The sequence below is a fragment of the Thunnus maccoyii genome, chromosome 11, assembly GCF_910596095.1.
Source record: "Thunnus maccoyii chromosome 11, fThuMac1.1, whole genome shotgun sequence".
Lineage (NCBI taxonomy): Eukaryota > Metazoa > Chordata > Actinopteri > Scombriformes > Scombridae > Thunnus > Thunnus maccoyii.
In genome coordinates this window covers 12,658,728-12,675,846 of record NC_056543.1, presented here as the reverse complement: position 1 = coordinate 12,675,846, position 17,119 = coordinate 12,658,728, and the positions used below count along the sequence as shown (strand labels likewise).

The following is a 17,119-nucleotide window of genomic DNA, read 5'->3' as shown; positions in this document are numbered from 1 at the left end:
AGGTCCAGGTTGCATTAATTAAATTAATTATATCACGAGAAATTATTCTTATATACTGCTGGGAAGCACTGAAAAAATAATATATAATGATAAATAATTCTAGGCCATATCGTCCCCACTGGTTTTACATCATACTGTAGTATTTTTTGCCTGGTATTATGATATTAAATTGAATTTGATGAGATATTTAATAGGTCTTTGTGAACCCTGCAGATACCCTGTAAACAAAATTGTCTGTATTCTTTTAAATCCCATTTTCCCTGCTGTATGACATGATGACTAGTTTCTGCTTCAATGACAAACTGTTTATATTGTCATTATTCTTTTTCTGTGGGAAAATAAAAGCTCCGAATACCAAGCTTAATTAACATTTGCTTGGACTTTGTTAAAGAGCAAACAATCTTTTGGGTTATGGGGTCACTTGATGTACAGTTCAGGACATTTCGTAGCATTTCTTGGTCTGTTGCTCAGTAAATCTGGGGCAGGGAAACTCAGGTTGATGTTTATTTGATGGATTCTAGTCCTAAACCGTGATCTCTGTCTGTCTCAGGACCTGGTGAAGAGTCACCTGATGTACGCCGTGCGCGAGGAGGTGGAGGTCCTGAAGGAGCAGATCAAGGAGCTGATCGAGCGTAACTCCCAGCTGGAGCAGGAGAACACCCTGCTGAAGACACTGGCCAGCCCAGAGCAGATGGCCCAGTTCCAGGCCCAGGTCCAGACCGGCTCCCCGCCCGCCGCCCCTACATCTGCCGCTCCAGGGCCCCCAAGCACCGCCACCCTCGCCCAGCCCGCCTCGCACAGCTCTGGCCCCTCGGCGTAGCCCAGTCTGCGCAAACACAAACTTGACTGACTTGACTGTTTTTGAGCTCTGCTACGGCAGCAGAGCTAAACCTTGCCTTCTACAGCAGGAGGTTTCGCTGTTAAGACAAGAATTTGCACATATTTATCTCTCAGAAGGATGCAGCTAGCGGGACGAGTGGGGCAGTGGAGGGTGACAATCTTGAGACGCTCTACGGGGGGTTGGTTTCAGAGGAGGAGGAATCATCGAACATTTGCCAAATAACCCTTGGACATATCAACTAGAATGTCTTATTAAGAAGGAACAAAACAAGCTTATCAGTGGCGATAATATACTTAATTATAGATTAAAAAAAAAATCACTGTGCCTGTGTCTGGATTTTAAGTGATGTCGATTTTACTGATGATGGCGAAGGAAGAGTAGGAGGTGGAGGACTGTGTTGGTTGTTACCATTTTTTGCTGAATGATGTAATGTAAATAAACGCGGTTCTCTCTCAAGGCTAAAGTTACAGGCAGAGAGATTTGAGAGAGAGAGAGAGAGAAAGCGAGAAAAAACGCCTTCTCAGAGTGACAAATGAAGAATGTGAGCAATTATTATCATGACAAAGTCCCCATCTGGAATGGGGTGGGGTGGGGGGGGGAGTCAGGGGAAGGGTATTTTGAACAACACTTGGCAGCATTGATGACGTTACTTCAACTGTGGGTTGGTGGGATGAACAAAACGTGGTTTCTTATGGAAATGATAATATTATATTTTCAGTATTTCACTTTCAAGCTCCTCATTTTTGCCCGTGACAAAAGCTCATCGTTGCTGTTTTCTCAGCCCTGCAGTGGCATGTAATTTAAACCTTATTTGACAGGGTTGAGAGACATTTGGGCTAAGCTGCATTTTTTTTTTTTTTTTTTTTTTTCCTAAAAAGTTTGGACAGAAGATGATGTATATTTCTGTATAGTGTAAGTAACATGTAAAATAGTGAGGAGGAGAGAAGAAAAACAACAGATGCTATCTAGGTCACACAGATTGAAGTGGGGAAGCGAGGAACGTGCTGGTCTTGCTCAGTCTGTGTCGTCTATTTTTAATGCTGTATTTTCAGGATTGTGGATCGATGGGAGTTTAGGTTATTTAAGTGACAACACACAGCCAACAATGTTGTCCATATCCCCTACTGCTACAATAACTCTTACTGTAAAACCATTTTCACTTGGCTCCTTTTTTTTTTTTTTTTTTTTTCCTGACGTATTGCACCTTTTACGATTTTTTTTTTTTTAATTTTTGACAGTGAAGTACTTCTGGATGAACAATATCTTCAACCTTTAAGAAAAAAAAAAACAAAACAACAAAAAACAATACAAATACAAACAAACTCTGGAGATGTTTTTTCTTTTACATTCTGTGTATCAGTTGTATGCTCATGTTCTGTGCATGTTTTCCGCAAAGACCGGATGAGAAATTGTAACATACATACCACAAAATTGCACTTGACAGCCGCACTTCACAACTTTCAATAAACATGCTTAAGGAAGAATAACTTACCTGGTGACTATTGTTGTCCTTCTCATCCTTCCTGATTGGCTGGTGAGCTCAGTCCAGCGGGTGCGACCACGCGAATGTACACCGAGAGTCCCGTGACTTAGGGAGTCATGTTGCTCAGGGCGATATTGAATCAAGGTTAATGATTGTCTGCTATGTTGATCTGCTTTGTTAGCAGTTAAAGGATATGTTCACAGTGTGTCTTATGAACCCTGAAAGAGGTTTTCCTCACTCTAATCATTCCTCCTGTTCATACTGGCTATTAAAAGATCCTCTTCAAATGTGCTTTCAATGTAAGTGATGGGAACCAAAATCCACGGTGTGTCCACACAGTCATTTAGTGCAAATATGCATTTAAAAGTTGATCTGAAGCTTATATGAAGCTTCAACAGTCTGAGTTATTCACATCAAATGGATATCTGCCACATTTACAGTATTTTTAGCATAAAATTCCCCTTTTTGTGTTTCCTCGGACAGTGTTTCCCTGTTGAGCTGCAGTGGAAGTAGAAAGATATCTACTTGATTTGGACAAGTGAAGCTTCATATTAGCTTCAAGATAAACTTTAAATACATTTTTGCACAGAAGGCTTGTGGATTTTTAAAATATTAGGAACACCTTTCAATATAATGTACACCACCACCACCCACTACGACCTCAACAATAAACATAAAGTAGAATAATAACCTTTATAACAACGTCAGCAAAAACCGAAAGCTATGTAAAAATAGAATTTATGGTAGACTGGGTGTGTTTGATTGCATTAGATTACACAGGTGTTCCTAATAAAGTGCTCGCTGAGTGTAACTGTAGATAGTTACTGTACTGATAGTAGGTGGGCAGTCTGATGATAAACATGGAGGCCAAAGCAGATAATTACTGTTAACAGTCTGGTTTGGTGTGAACATTAACAGTGTGAACTGTATGACCTCCCTGTTGAACCAGACACAAAAAGATTGGTGAGGCTTTATATTACAGTTTCTTGAATTCCTAATAATTTCCTGGGAAGGTTTCCAGACAGAAATGTGTATTTTGGCACCAATTACAAGTAAAATATGAAGAATGTTCAGTTATTACACTTTCAATGTGTAAAAATGTGCAGTAATTTGTCTACAGGTAAGCACACAATTCAAAATAGTGTATGAAGAGTAAAGTCCCCAGTAATAAATGATTGATGAATACTAATTTGGCTTTCAAGGAAATTCCCCTGGACATCAACTGCTTTTAAAACTAAACCTTTAAGTTAACTACAGTAACAGCACATTAGTTTGTTTCTATTTTCTCTATATTTAGCACCAAAACACATTGTTCTTTCCGGGAAACTTAAGAGAAATGATCAGGAAACAATGAATCTGTGAAATAAAGATTTACAATGTAAAAACACAAATCAGTATTTCAGTCGTTGTGGTCTCCCAGACTAAAGTGGACTTGTTTCTGGTGGCTGAGCTACACCTTAAAGAGGGTGAAACTGATTTTTACAGTTTGTTTTTCTAAACACGGTTTAGTTCAATAATCCCACACAGTACTGGACTTGGTTTGAGGGAAACCTCCACATCAAAAGTGTAAACCAGTGAATGGTCTAATCTTAATAAGCTAAAGTCATCAGCGTTACAGGAGGGTTGTAAGAGACTCTGGTTGTTAATAGATTATAATTCTCAATGCACGTTCATCAGATGGTGTTTAAAGTAATCTCTCTGGTGTGTTACCTTGTGCAAAGTGGGAGAGTTCCAGTTTGTTTTTCTGCAAGGTGGATGCTCAGTTTCTCACAGGTTGATATTAACATATTTGAAAGGATCAAACAACATATGATCAGTTCATTTAGTGTTAAGCTCTGCAGGAGCTTAATCAATGAACTTATACTTGTAGGAATCAATTTTTTTGTGCCATTCAAGCTGTCGAGGCCTTGAAATAATGTCTTGATATTTCTGCAGCTTCATCCCGACTAAACATGAGACACAAAGTGGAACTGATTTGTTTTATCTTGCAGACACTTTCTGTACATGTTAACATACATATGACAGACATCTGCCCATCGTGTGTTTTTGGAGTCAAATCACAACTCTGTTTTGATTGTACTTTTCACAGTATATGTACTATTTTTAACAGCATCAATCAAAACAGCACAGAGAGTGTGTGTGTGTGTGTGTGTGTGTGTGTGTGTGTGTGTGTGTGTGTGTGAGATCAACACAGAGTCTACAAAACCCGGGCGCTTCCTAAATGCTCGACATTTATTTGAAAAAAGATTCTTCTCACACGACGCAGACGAACACAGGCAGATACAGTATGGCACATTGTCAGCAGACTTCACTGGCCGCACACTCTCACGTTAACAGTCTCACACACACATACACACACACACTCACACACACAGAGGTATGAGCCAAGTGAGTGATGAGACACACACACACACACGTTCTCCAGCCGGCGTGGTTTTAGACTGTCCATAGAAAAGCTGTCAGCACCACAGACTGCAACACATGTAAACGCTGATCGAGGGGTCGCTGGAGGCAGAGGTCGGGGGGAAGCTTCTGTCTCCGAGGTCTGCTGGATCCGAAGCTTCGGTGTCAGTCTCTGGGCCTCTGGAGGGGGTCGGGGGGTGTGTGCAGGCGCGGGTTAGCCAGGCTCAGTGAGGGCATGAGGAGGGGAACGGGAGCCTAGAGGCTCCTTCTGGATCACATCCCCATACGGATGCTCTGAATGATCTGAAATATAGCTGAGAGGACACAGACCGACATGTCAAACCACGCTGGCTTGTTTCATGTTTGTTTGCTTTTCATAAACGACCAATTTCACAGCAAAAATACAGAAACAAAGCTGTCAAAACACAACATACAGTAAATATTCTCATTGTGGTGTGAAACAGAGTGATGACAAATGAGGAACATAGAGTTTAATGATGTTTAAAGGTGCAATGTGTAGAATTTAGTGGCATCTAGCAGAACAGACTCGGCAGAAATGGAATATAACATTTATAAGTATGTTTTAATTAGTGTATAATCACCTGAAAATAAGAATTGTTGTGTTTTCGTTACCTTGGCCATTTGCCACTTGCCCATTATATCTACATAGGGAGTGGGTCCTCTTCCACAGAGGCCGCCATGTTGCACCGCCATGTTTCTACAGTAGCCCAGCATGAACAAACCAAACACTGGCTCTAGAGTGCTTTTTGCGTTTTTCTTGAGTATCGCATCCACCGTAGGTTCTCCTACATGCTTGGAAGGAAAGGTGTATTCATTTGGTTGCAATCTGCAACCTCACTGCTATACGCCACTAAATCCTACACACTGGTCCTTTAAAGCAAGTTAGTTTGGGAAATACGCTTGTTCGCTTTCTCATGGAGAGTTAGGTTAGAAGATCATACTTAGCACAAAGACTGAAAGGGGGGGGAAACTAGATTGTTAACACATTATATCTTGTTCTCCAAAGTGTAAAGCAACAATTTTTTTATGGGGGGTTTATGTATTGGACTATTTTTTTGGCTCTGAGCAGTTGCCAGGCAACCAGTGGAGACTCCAGGAAGTTACTGCTCACCACCGAGAATCAGTCTGTCACGTAGCCCCCATAAAATGCAAAATTGTCATTTTTACACTTCCGTTTTTTTTTTTATAGATCAAAGAAGATATGATGGGTTCATTTGGGGAATTTAGAGGCGTTAACAGGCACATTTTGTTACCTTTGGTATAACCAAGCTAGCTGTTTCCAGTCTTTATGCTACAATAAGCCTAGCTTAGCATAAGCAGTAAACTGAAGACAGACAGACATAAGAATGGTGTTGATCTTTTCATGTAATTGTCTGACAGAAAGCGAATAAGCATTTTTCCCCAAATTATGAACTGTTCCTGTAACAAAGAAGATTTGATGCATATTTTGCAACTAATTGTTGGATGTGGATGCACTGAAGAGTTGACATCAAGGTCAAAGAGTTCATCACAAGGTTGAAATTCTCTTTACATTTAATATACAGTATTTAATTCTGTTTTATGTCCTTTAAATTAGGAGTTTGCTGTTGTTGCTATATTATTATAAAGTGTGGAAAGTTTTGAAACTATCACAATATGCATGTGTGCACTTTTATTATGTACTCAAAAAAAACTGACAACTTATTATTAATGAGCTTTGAGATTCAGCCTCAACAGCTGGAAAAGTAGAAAATTTGCCCATTTTTTTTCTTACATGTGACTTTTGCTTCACTCCTGAATGTGTGTGTGTGTGGTGATCTGTGTGTAGGTCAAGTTTTCTTCACCCCAAGCTGCGGCTCACAGGCTCTCGAGGGATCGCTGTACAAGGAACGTACCTGATCCACACACAACAAATACAAAGAGGGCGAGTAGCCAGGGGCCCACAGGATACTTCTCCTCTTGTGGTCGCTATGGGAAAGGAACACACACACACACACACACACACACACACACACATACAGATACACACACACACATAGAGTACATTAGCGTTACAGCTGCAATAGAAAAGTGACAGATGCTGCAAAGCAAAGCTAAAACTGCTTGAGCGTGGGTAGCTTTACAAAAAGGTTTCCAATTTCCACGGCTGCTCGGGTTGTTTTTTGCTGCTGTTTTTTTGCTGTGTCACTCTTTCTCCCTAAACCCGCCACCGCCAGTTATCTTCAGAAGTAACGAGACGCGATGATACTCATCAAAATGTCCACAATAACAGCTCTGTGGTTGCACTAAAGAACAACAAGAGGTGTCTAATTATAAACTGAATAGTGCAGAGTTAGCAGATTTTCACACTGTGGGTCATGTGGAAAAGATGAGTGGTAAAGCACGAGGCGTCAGTCTAGGATTTAGGGAGAACCCATCAGTCCCACAGGATGACATCATCTGCTTGGACAGGAAACATGTTTGTCTGCTGGTGATGAGGGACGCTGTTACAGTCACTGATGCTGAGTGGTTGTTTTCTTCAAGCGTTAGCAGTGTCTGTAACCTGAGCAGCTTGATATTAGACCTTTAAGCTACTATTTAGTCTCCATTTAGTGACAAGAGGGCTGTGCAATGTTACTGTACACCACAACCCACATGAGAAAAATGGTGATTGTACTGTTTGTGGTGACATATTGTAGTAAAACGCCCATGAGAGAGTTCAAGAGTCTCCAGAAAAATTAAGTTCAATATCATTACTTAATGCCCTAGAATTAATCTAAATTAAATGACAGGAAACACTACTCTATGGCCATGAATCTCATCCACACTAAAGCTGCAACAATTAGTCGATTATTTGCCAACTATTTTGATAATCGATCGATCGTTTTCAGTCATTTTTTTAAAGAAAAAAGTCAAAATTCTCTGATTCCAGCAACTTAAATGTGAATATTTTCTGGTTTCTTTAGTCTTCTGTGATAGTAAACTGAGTACTTTGAGTTGATAACAAACCACATTTGAAGACGTCACCTCGGGCTTTGGGAACCAGTGATTCCCATGTTTTCTGACATTTTATAGGTCACTACTTTTATTTGTAAAACCAAATCCAAGTAGACAGAAACAAGCTAATTTTGAGCTGTATTAACATCTTACACCAAGGTAGACATATGTGATTATGTGTACAGCATATAACAATGATTTAGTGTGTAGTTACCATTTAATGACTGAGCCCATTGCAAAAAAAGTTATATGTGAGTGTTTGAAAGAAACTAAAAATCAAATATACATATACTTTACAGGAACAACACTCTCTGTCTGATGAAATATAGCAGAGGATGAGGTGGAAAAACTTAAAATCGCATTCATTCATAAAAGATTCAGAAGGAAGAAAGATGGCGCATATTCTTCCTCATAATGGAGAGATTTAATGGGAAAATTATTCACCGTTCTGGAGCTTTTGATTGCAGGTGGAGTTTCTGTGGTTGCAGATGTTCAAATTCACATTTTTCACATCTTGTCCATGATGTCTTAAAAGTTGAGATTGAAAGTTTCTTGACCTTTGAAACAGGAGTTTCAACAGCTGCTAAATGGACCACATGGTAAATTTGTTTTATCAACTAAAGTCAAGAATCAACTCTCAATCTCAACTTTTAAGCTTTTAAGACAGCGTGGACAAACAGTCCTTGAAGAAAAACGGGAATTTGAACCAACCAACCAATAATCCAAATATATGTAGTGGTATAAAACAGAGAAAAGCAGCAAATCATCACATTTGAGAAGCTACATACAATCAATGTTTGGTATTTGTGCTTGATAAATAACGATGAATGAAGATGAATGATTATCAAAACAGTTTTTGCTTAATTTGATCAACTAATCGATTAATCAATGTAGCACTGCCACTGTTAGCATATTCAGAATTAGCTAAGAAAATATAACTAAGAAAAACTAAGAAAACATACCCACGCATCAACTAGAGCTGCAGCGATTAGTCTATTAATTGATTAGCTGAACAACAGATATCATTAAGCAACAATTTGGTAATTGACGTAAAAGTCGTTTTTTAAGCAAAAATGTCAAAACTTCAGTGGTTTCTGCTTCTCAAATGTTAATATTTGGTGTTTTTTTAAGGCTTTGGCTTCCGGAAAAATGTGAGTTTATGCATTCTTTTATACATTTTTGACTTTTGATATTTTATCAACCTTAAGATTAATCAATTGATCGGGAAAAAAATCTCCAGATGAATCGATAATGAATAATTGTTAGTGGCAGCCCTGATGATAACTAGCCTGTAGACAGATTCACACATGAAACTGCCATTAATAAATTCAAATATTGTCTTATGCCTCAGATATACACCTGAACATGTCTGGATACCTGTTATATTCACTTTTCAGTTTGGTGTTTATTTGATTCACTAATCAGCAGCAGTTTCAGTTACTTTCCAACAGTGGTGGAAGAAGTATTCAGATCCTTTACTCAAGTAAAAGTACCAATACAACAATGTAAAAATACTCCATTACAACTAAAAGTCCTGAATGAAAAAGAACTTAAGTATTATCAGCTTGATGTAGTTAAAGTATTGCAGTAAAAGCAGTGGTTTGGTTCCTCTGACTGATATATTATCATATATGACATCATTAGATTATTAATACTGAAGCATCAGTGTTAGAGCAGCATGTTACTGTTGTAGCTGCTGGAGGTGGAGCTAGTTTGAACTACTTTATCTACAGTTAGCTAGTTTAGTCCAGTGGTTCCCAACCTAGGGGTCGGGCCCCTCTGAAGGGTCACCTGATAAATCTGAGGGGTCGTGAGATGATTAATCGGAGAGGAAAGAAGAAAAAAGTTGTGATACACAAATCTGTTTTCAGTTTTGGGACTTTTTCTCTAATCTTTGATTTTTGGTGAAATATTGGATCATTTGAACATTTATTGAAATGAAACCATGTGAGAAGTTTAGAGAGAAAAATCTCTATTTGGTGGAGCTGTTAACAACTCATAGACATCTGAAATGTGACCCAGACTACACACTGCTTTATGTAAGACGTCAAAAGCCAAAAAGGTTGGAAACCACTGGTTTAATCTTTAACAATGTGTTGTATTTTAAAAGCTTGTTCTATTATCCATTGTGTCAAATCTCCATCTGTAAAGTAACTAAAGCTGTCAAATAAACGTAATGGAGTAGAAAGTACAACATTTCTCTCTGAAATGTGGTAGCATCAAATGGAAATACTCAAGTACAAGTAGAAGTACCTCAAAATTGTGCTTAAGTACAGAACTTGACCTTCCAGTCTGTATAAGATTAAAGTAAGAAAAGATTTGTGAGCTTGAAAAGTTGCTCAGGATGAAATGTGTACAATATATTAAATTAAGTATTATATGGATTTAAAACTGCTCTCTGGCTGATATCAGACATGGAACTTTAACCTCTGTGTATAATATAATAAAAAAAACTTTTTATTTTTGTCACCATCCTTGACCAACAAAGTAACGTTAAGTTACTGTGAGGAGGGCGGTAACGAGCAGAGAGAATCGAGACTGAATAAATCAAATTTTTTTTTATTCAAACAGCTCAGCTTAAACCTGGATCCTCCATCTCCCACCACACCTGGAGGGGGGACACATGTGAGATAACCGGGACACACTGAACGGTCATCACCATCATCACCACCACCACCACCACCACCACCACCACCACACCATCACCATCATCATCATCATTCTGAACGTCACCTATCTGGGCTAATGCCATGCTGTCAGCGGATGCTCACCAGCGTCTTGGCCACGTTTCCTCTCTGCGTGATGTTCTTGCTGTGTTTCTCGTTGGCCATGCGGATCCTCTGTTTAGCCACCATCTTTCCCGGCGTTTATAACGAGCCTGCTGCGCCTGTTGTTTGTTTTCTGATGCTGCAGGCTGACAACAGCAGCTCGCGACCCCCTGCGTCAAGCTCGCACAACTCCGCCGGAAGCAAACCGGAAACACGGCGATTCCGCTTTCAGAGTGCAAGAATGAGACGTTAGTGGTGCGGTGTGTGTGGTCGAGAGGACGGACGGAAGCGCAGTTTGTATCTTTAAAGGTGTATCTGTAGTTGCTTCATTATTCTGACGTGTTTCCGAGGAAACTTAAATGTAAAGTGTTTGTCAAAGCCTTTATTCTGAAGGTTGACACAGGAAGTCACGTGGTTAATGTTGATGCACTTCACACAGCGCCCCTTTCGCGTGGCCCGGGGCGCGCGCTCCTGTCATCAATTATGGATTTTAATCGATTTCATTTGAAAAGAAAAGTGATTAAAAAAGACAGCATGACAAGTCTGTTCACTTCTTCTTCTTCTTCTTTCTCTTCTTCTTTTTCTTATCATTATATGTTTTACCAAGTAAATATAGCATATTATAATTATGGTTACATCTCTAGTTTCTATTCTATTTTTATTTTTTCTATTTGAGTCTATTTAGTTATATAATTCAGCCTTTATTTGTATTCATTTATCATTTATCATCTATCTATCTATCTATCTATCTATCTATCTATCTATCTATCTATCTATCTATCTATCTATCCATCCATCCATCCATCCATCTAGTACATGTAGGAAGCATGTATGTAGCGGTGCAAGGCTGTGATGTAAGGAAGCAGATTTATTTGAATTTAATTAGTATAATAAAAAAAAAAACTTACTAAAGCTATGTACATAATTTACATTCTAATACTTTACATAAATGAATTATGCAAACACTTGTGTGCAATATGTTTTGAAGAGCAACTCATTATTATTATTATTATTATTATTATTATTATTATTATTATTAATAATAAAAAGAGAAAAATGGGGACATGATGATACCAAAATTGAAACAGGAGATAAAACTTTATGTTTTTTCTTTACATTTCATGGAACAATCTAATAATTCAACTCTGTTATTTAATTATTTGTTGTTGCTGCTAGTTCCTCTCTCTTTTCTTTTTAAGAGACATTTGCATTGGGATCGGAGTGCTGTTGAATTATTCAGGAACTTTGTGAAAATGTTGCCTACTGTAGCTTATTTTTGTCTCAAACTTGAGAGCCTTGGCTGCCTTGTGTTTATTTATTTATTCATTTATTGGTCTGTTGGTATTTGCTATGGATTTGAATGGACATTGTGATTTGTGTGTGGGTGTTCTGATCTGTTTTAATGATGTATGTCTTGACATATGGAAGATGATATATGACATATCCATAAACAAATGAGAGTGAGAACACCAAAGATCAAAATATTGTAGTAGAAATACTAGATGCTGTCAGGCAAACAGAAACAATCTAAGTTATTATTGAAATATACACAACAGTGTTGCTAGTTTATCAGGTTAGCTGAAATGAATACAGTCTAATACACAAGAGCTCCCATAAATGCTATTTTCATGAAGGTTAAAATGTTCAGCACCAACTTGAATCAACACCTCTCAAAAACTGAACTTTTTTTTTTAGGTCTGCTTTATTTTGAGCTAGTTAAACCTAATAAACTGGTAACTGAATGTATTTGCCATCATGTTTTACACCATTTTACACCACATGGAGAAGTTTCTAAGTAGGACATTGCTGCAATATTTTTAAATGAGACCAATTTTTTTTGAATGAAGGGATTATTTCAAACCTATATTTCCAGTGAAATAGTTCCACACTACACTGCACACAGTCAGGGGCACTTTTCACCCTGAGTGACTCCTGCTCTATAGCTTTCAGTTCAATGAAAACAGGGTGACACCAACAGCCTGCTGACAGGATCTTTTAAGGTCAGTGTGATTTATTTCAAACATCAATTTCAAATAGGTCTCTGGCTGTATTATAGTAAGAAAAGCATTCAAAAAGGACCAATATAAAATCTGACCTCAGACCAATATGGTGAAATGACAACCAAGCTTTACATAAGTGTAACATGCACATGTTACTGAATCAGTTACAGCTGACTTACATCATTGACTCAGTCTGTCAAGACGAGCTTGCCGGCTGCTCAGAGAGAAAGGAGGGCAGAGAGAGAGAGAGAGAGAGAGAGCAGAGGTTGCCTAGCAACTGCATCAAAGGGTTTGCTTGGGGAGGGACACACGAAGTCAAACAATGGAGAGAAGAAGAAGAGACGGCCCGACTACAGTCTAAGCAGCCGACTTATAATTAAGTGTGTTGCATTGCTTTTAAGGATTCTGTACGATGTCCCACATGCAGTTGACTGATCATTTGTATTGACAAAGATATAAAAAAAATAATAAATGCAGCTTCATCAGCAGGAATCATGCTGGTGGGAGTGTTGAATGGATAACACAATAATGCCTTTTGGTTTGGACTATGGTAGTTTTTGTATTTTTCATATTGTAAATAGATCTCTTGTGCAGAACCAAACCAACAATGAATTGATCTACTTACAGGTGTCGTGTGTGTATCCAAACCTGCTCTTGAAAAACTTATGTTCATGATTAAGGGTAAATACTCCTTTGAGAAGATGTGAAGATCTTTTATGGAAGTTTTAGAGGGGGAGAAATCTGTAGGAGCCTTGCCTTGAATATCTGCAAATGTTATAATTTGTGCACATTTGTCCAATGATTTGCTTATATTTTTGTCTATTTTTTTCACTGAAAAACTGTTTTGTTGTTTTGCCCTGTCAAAATGGAGTGTAGCTGGATGGTACTTTCAATTCAAACTGAAGTGTTAATACCTGTACTGTCACTTAAAGAGGTCGCAGTTTTGACATCAATGCTATGCCACTCTCAGTCCGCACTATGCTAACTGAGAAGTGGTATGTATTATTTTTGGTCATGGTTATTTTGGTTTGTAGACAATGCAGACGTAGCAGTATGCAATTATAAATGTTAGTCTTATGATTGTGAACATGCAGCTATGCGTCATTCAAATATAAACTTTGTAAATGCCATTTTGTAAGTTTTATAGTAGACACGTGTTTCAAAGCGCTACAGGGTTTTCTTTGTGTTTATCTGCTAACTGGATTGATGACCCGCATGTGTGGAACAAACTGTATGTTACAGAACATTTCTATTTTTTATTGACTTGTACAGGGACACAACCACCATCTAGTCTTCATTAAAAGAACAACCAGTAGCTGTTTGTGGTTCAGATCCATAATTCAATCAGCGCAGCCACAGAACACAATACAGATCACACAGAAGGTAACGGATGTGCATCCAGTCAGATATAAGACTGCTGTAGCTCAGGAACGTCCGTTACATCTACAATTCAGCAATATAATAATAAAATAGTAAAGATTTAAACATACATTCATATAGACAACGGCATGACAAATTATAAATAAATGCATTCTAAAATATATTTGGCATAGGCAAAGAAATAAAAGTACAAGCATATTATGAAAAACATAAAATCAGTAGACCCTTTATGAATTGTCCTATCGATATCAGTGTGTCAGGTTTCAGTCTATGCTTTAAATTATTCCAGACAAATGGGGTGAAATATCTGAAGGCTGTCTTTCCAAGATTACTGCAGGAACATACAGTGTCAGCAAGTCCTGAGAACAGGTGTTAAAAGTATAATGTCTTAAAAATATAATGCCTTAGGCACAAGAGTGACAATAAATAAGGTGGTAATTTTTTAAGTAGTCCTTTATAGTTGAGCAGATAAAAGTGCTGATCTTGCCTGACAGAGATGGAGGGCCAGCCCATCTTCTGATCCAAGACACAATGATGGCTGCCATATGGGTTGTCAATAATAAATCTAAGAGCTGAGTGGTAGACATCCAGATGTTTAAGATTAGAGAAAAGAGCATGTCTATAAATAATGTTGCCACAATCCTTTTCAATGGGAAACAGGACCTGTTCCTGTACAAAAAACCAAGCTGCATCTTTAATTTGCAACTTCAGTTGTCTATGTGGGTTTTAAAAGTGAATTTGTCATCAATCCAGATGCATCCAGAAGTATTTATAATGAGGAACTTTCTCAATCGGTGTACCATTTAAAGTGCAGATCTGAAGACATATGTCAATTTCCTTAGTTCTTGAGAAAGACATAAACTTTGTTTTATCTACATTTAAAACAAGTTTAAGGTTTAGAAGGACCTTACTGTAGGCTATTAAACGAGAGTTGCAGATTATCAATGGCTAACTGGATAGAGGTTGCTGAACTGTATAAAACAGTATCATCTGCATAAAAATGTAAATTACATCTATTGAGGGACATGCCGATGTTATTAATATAGATGGTGACTGATACCGGACCTAAGATGGAACCCTGTGGAATGCCCTTAGTCTGTACCTATATAGCCTATATATGTATATACATTAGCCTGTACTACTAGCTGCCTTACACTGAACTACTCTCTGGAGACTGAAAACGTGATCGCTGTTATTAATCTTTGGAGCCGTTTCTAAACAAACTAACGTGACCGTAATCTTCATGGAGAAGGAACATGTCACCCAGTGCAGCGGTGTGGCTCATTGACGTGTTTGTAGTAGTTTTTGGACAACAACGGAGGTCTACGGCACAGAGGAATAAGATGTATCAGACTTTGGATACACACACAAAACATGAAGTAGGATGAGTTCATTGTTAGTTTGACTCTACAGCCTTGTCCTTTAATTTCACCTTCTGTATCCTAACGCCCGTGTGACAGAAGACAACCTGTCCACGGTGTACCCTGCATCTTGCCTAGTGCATGCTGGGATAGCGTTCCCACAACTCTGATTGAAGAAAGTAGAAAACAGACGGCTCAGTGGATATATCCGTTAAGTTTGCTTCTGCAATGACTCAAGTTCCCCGAAGCAATCATCCAATCATATCTCATCCCACCGAAGCCTTTCTTTTTCTAATGCTTGTTTGCTTTTCGGCGGTGATCATTCAGCCAAAATATTCAGCTTGTTTTGCTGTAACTGTGAAATGATTTGGCTCATGACTCTCAGGTCTGCAGGAAACTGATAATTATAACAAATATTAGTTTTAACATTATCACTACTGTTGTTGATTTATTAAAGGAACAGTTTAACCATTTGGGGAATGTGCTTATCTACTTTCTTTTGGGAGTGATATGATAAGACTCAAGACATGTTTAACCGTGTCCAAAATCTCACTCATCAAGCTCAACAACATGTTAAATCTTGTTTATTTAACCTGTCCAGAAAGAAATGTTTAAAAAACAAAAACAAATCATATTTAAGTTGCGTGTCTCCGGCCATAGTGCAGCTTGCCGGATACAACCGGTGAACAGGCACAATGATACCAAACCTGGCAACCTCACTGTAATGACGAGACAACACTGTTGTTCGCCAAGAAATAGTTCCAGCATGCAACTCCCCTTAAAACCACAAATAATTTTTACATTTACGTGTGAGAGAGACCCTAGAAGTGCTGTGAGGAAGTAAACAGAGGTGCTGGCTGCAGATCAAATGTCTCTTGTGTGTTCAAAGTTAACATCGTTGAATGACCTGGTTTTCAAGCTTCTCTCTTTCCCGTCCCCGGGGTCTCCATTGTCTGTGTGCATGAGAGAGAAAGAAAGAGACTAGAACTGACACAAAATACCACTTCTTGTATCTCAAGAGAAACTGGCATTTCTGTCCTTTCTATAAATGATTTTGTCTTTGGTGACTGGTGTAAAAAAAAAAATCTCAATAAGCCAATTCTCTTAGATAAAAGAAACCAAAATGTGACCATTTCTACAATCAATCATCAGTGGGGAAACCTGTATTATCACATCTGCTTGAAAACTACATAACCTGGCAGGTATCAAGGGTAAAAAGTTTAATAATTTGTATGTGCACACTAGTAATTTGTACCTGTCAGATGACAAAAAAGCAACGTTTTTCACTCAGGGAAGGTTTTGCTCTCACAGGAATAAGGAATCAAAACACAAAAACCAAATGTGCAAATAATTTTGTTGATATAAAGTCCGAGCTGACTGGATAAAAATCATAATCGTGATCTTTACTGTTTGTTTTTATGTATTTGTATGATTTAATTGATTGTGTTTTGTACTGCTTTATTGGATTACAACCTTTTAATGTATTGTTTTAAATTATTTATGGTATTTTAACATTAATTCATGGTAAATATCTGGCTGCTCAGAAAAGTAGAAGTATTGTTCAGTATGAGGTTTGTAAATGCTTTAATGTATAGTTTTAGTATTTGTCCATTAAATTCTTGATGAATAAAGATTTAAATTAATTAAAAAGTTCCAACTGTCAACACGTTATGTTTCCTGGTGTAAATTATCTGAGCACACTGGTTTTCTTTTTATCCTTTTCAACTTTCCTTGACCTTGTGTTGTTTTCCATCCGAGCTAAAAAAAAAAAAAGTGATTTAAAGGAGGAAAGCTATAATTTCTTTTGTTTTCAGTATTCGATTCCACTGTTTGCTTCACTGTCAAAATAGCCATTACACAACACTGCAAGAAAAACATTGGTAAAGAAAAGAAACAGAATGGACGAA

General features: G+C 38.0%; 2 protein-coding genes across 3 annotated transcripts in view; one reads left to right on the top strand and one right to left on the bottom strand.

The window, feature by feature from the left end:
- Positions 1–2,332, top strand: part of LOC121906960 (TSC22 domain family protein 1-like) — a 37,076-nt gene extending 34,744 nt beyond the window's left edge. For both annotated transcript variants that reach the window (XM_042426217.1, XM_042426218.1), the window contains exon 3: positions 551–2,332. In XM_042426217.1, the coding sequence (XP_042282151.1) occupies positions 551–820 (270 nt within the window). In that variant the 3' untranslated portion in view covers positions 821–2,332. The remainder of the gene's footprint in view (positions 1–550) is intronic.
- A 2,210-nt stretch (positions 2,333–4,542) lies between these two features.
- On the bottom strand, positions 4,543–10,806 carry serp2 (stress-associated endoplasmic reticulum protein family member 2). The gene is made up of 3 exons (XM_042426773.1): positions 10,475–10,806; positions 6,623–6,695; positions 4,543–5,041 (listed from the first exon to the last, which is right to left on the bottom strand). The coding sequence occupies exons 1-3, from the start codon at positions 10,556–10,558 to the stop codon at positions 5,001–5,003; spliced, it is 198 nt and encodes a 65-aa protein (XP_042282707.1). The 5' UTR covers positions 10,559–10,806; the 3' UTR covers positions 4,543–5,000.
- Positions 10,807–17,119: the final 6,313 nt, after the last annotated feature.

Bases quoted from the DNA above. Each gene is read 5' to 3' on its own strand.
- serp2 (XM_042426773.1), bottom strand. From the start codon at position 10,558: ATGGTGGCTAAACAGAGGATCCGCATGGCCAACGAGAAACACAGCAAG. The intron at 6,696-10,474 runs GTGAGCATCCGC...CCTTTCCCATAG, and splicing joins GAAACGTGGCCAAGACGCTG to CGACCACAAGAGGAGAAGTA. The intron at 5,042-6,622 runs GTACGTTCCTTG...GTGTCCTCTCAG, and splicing joins ATTTGTTGTGTGTGGATCAG to CTATATTTCAGATCATTCAG.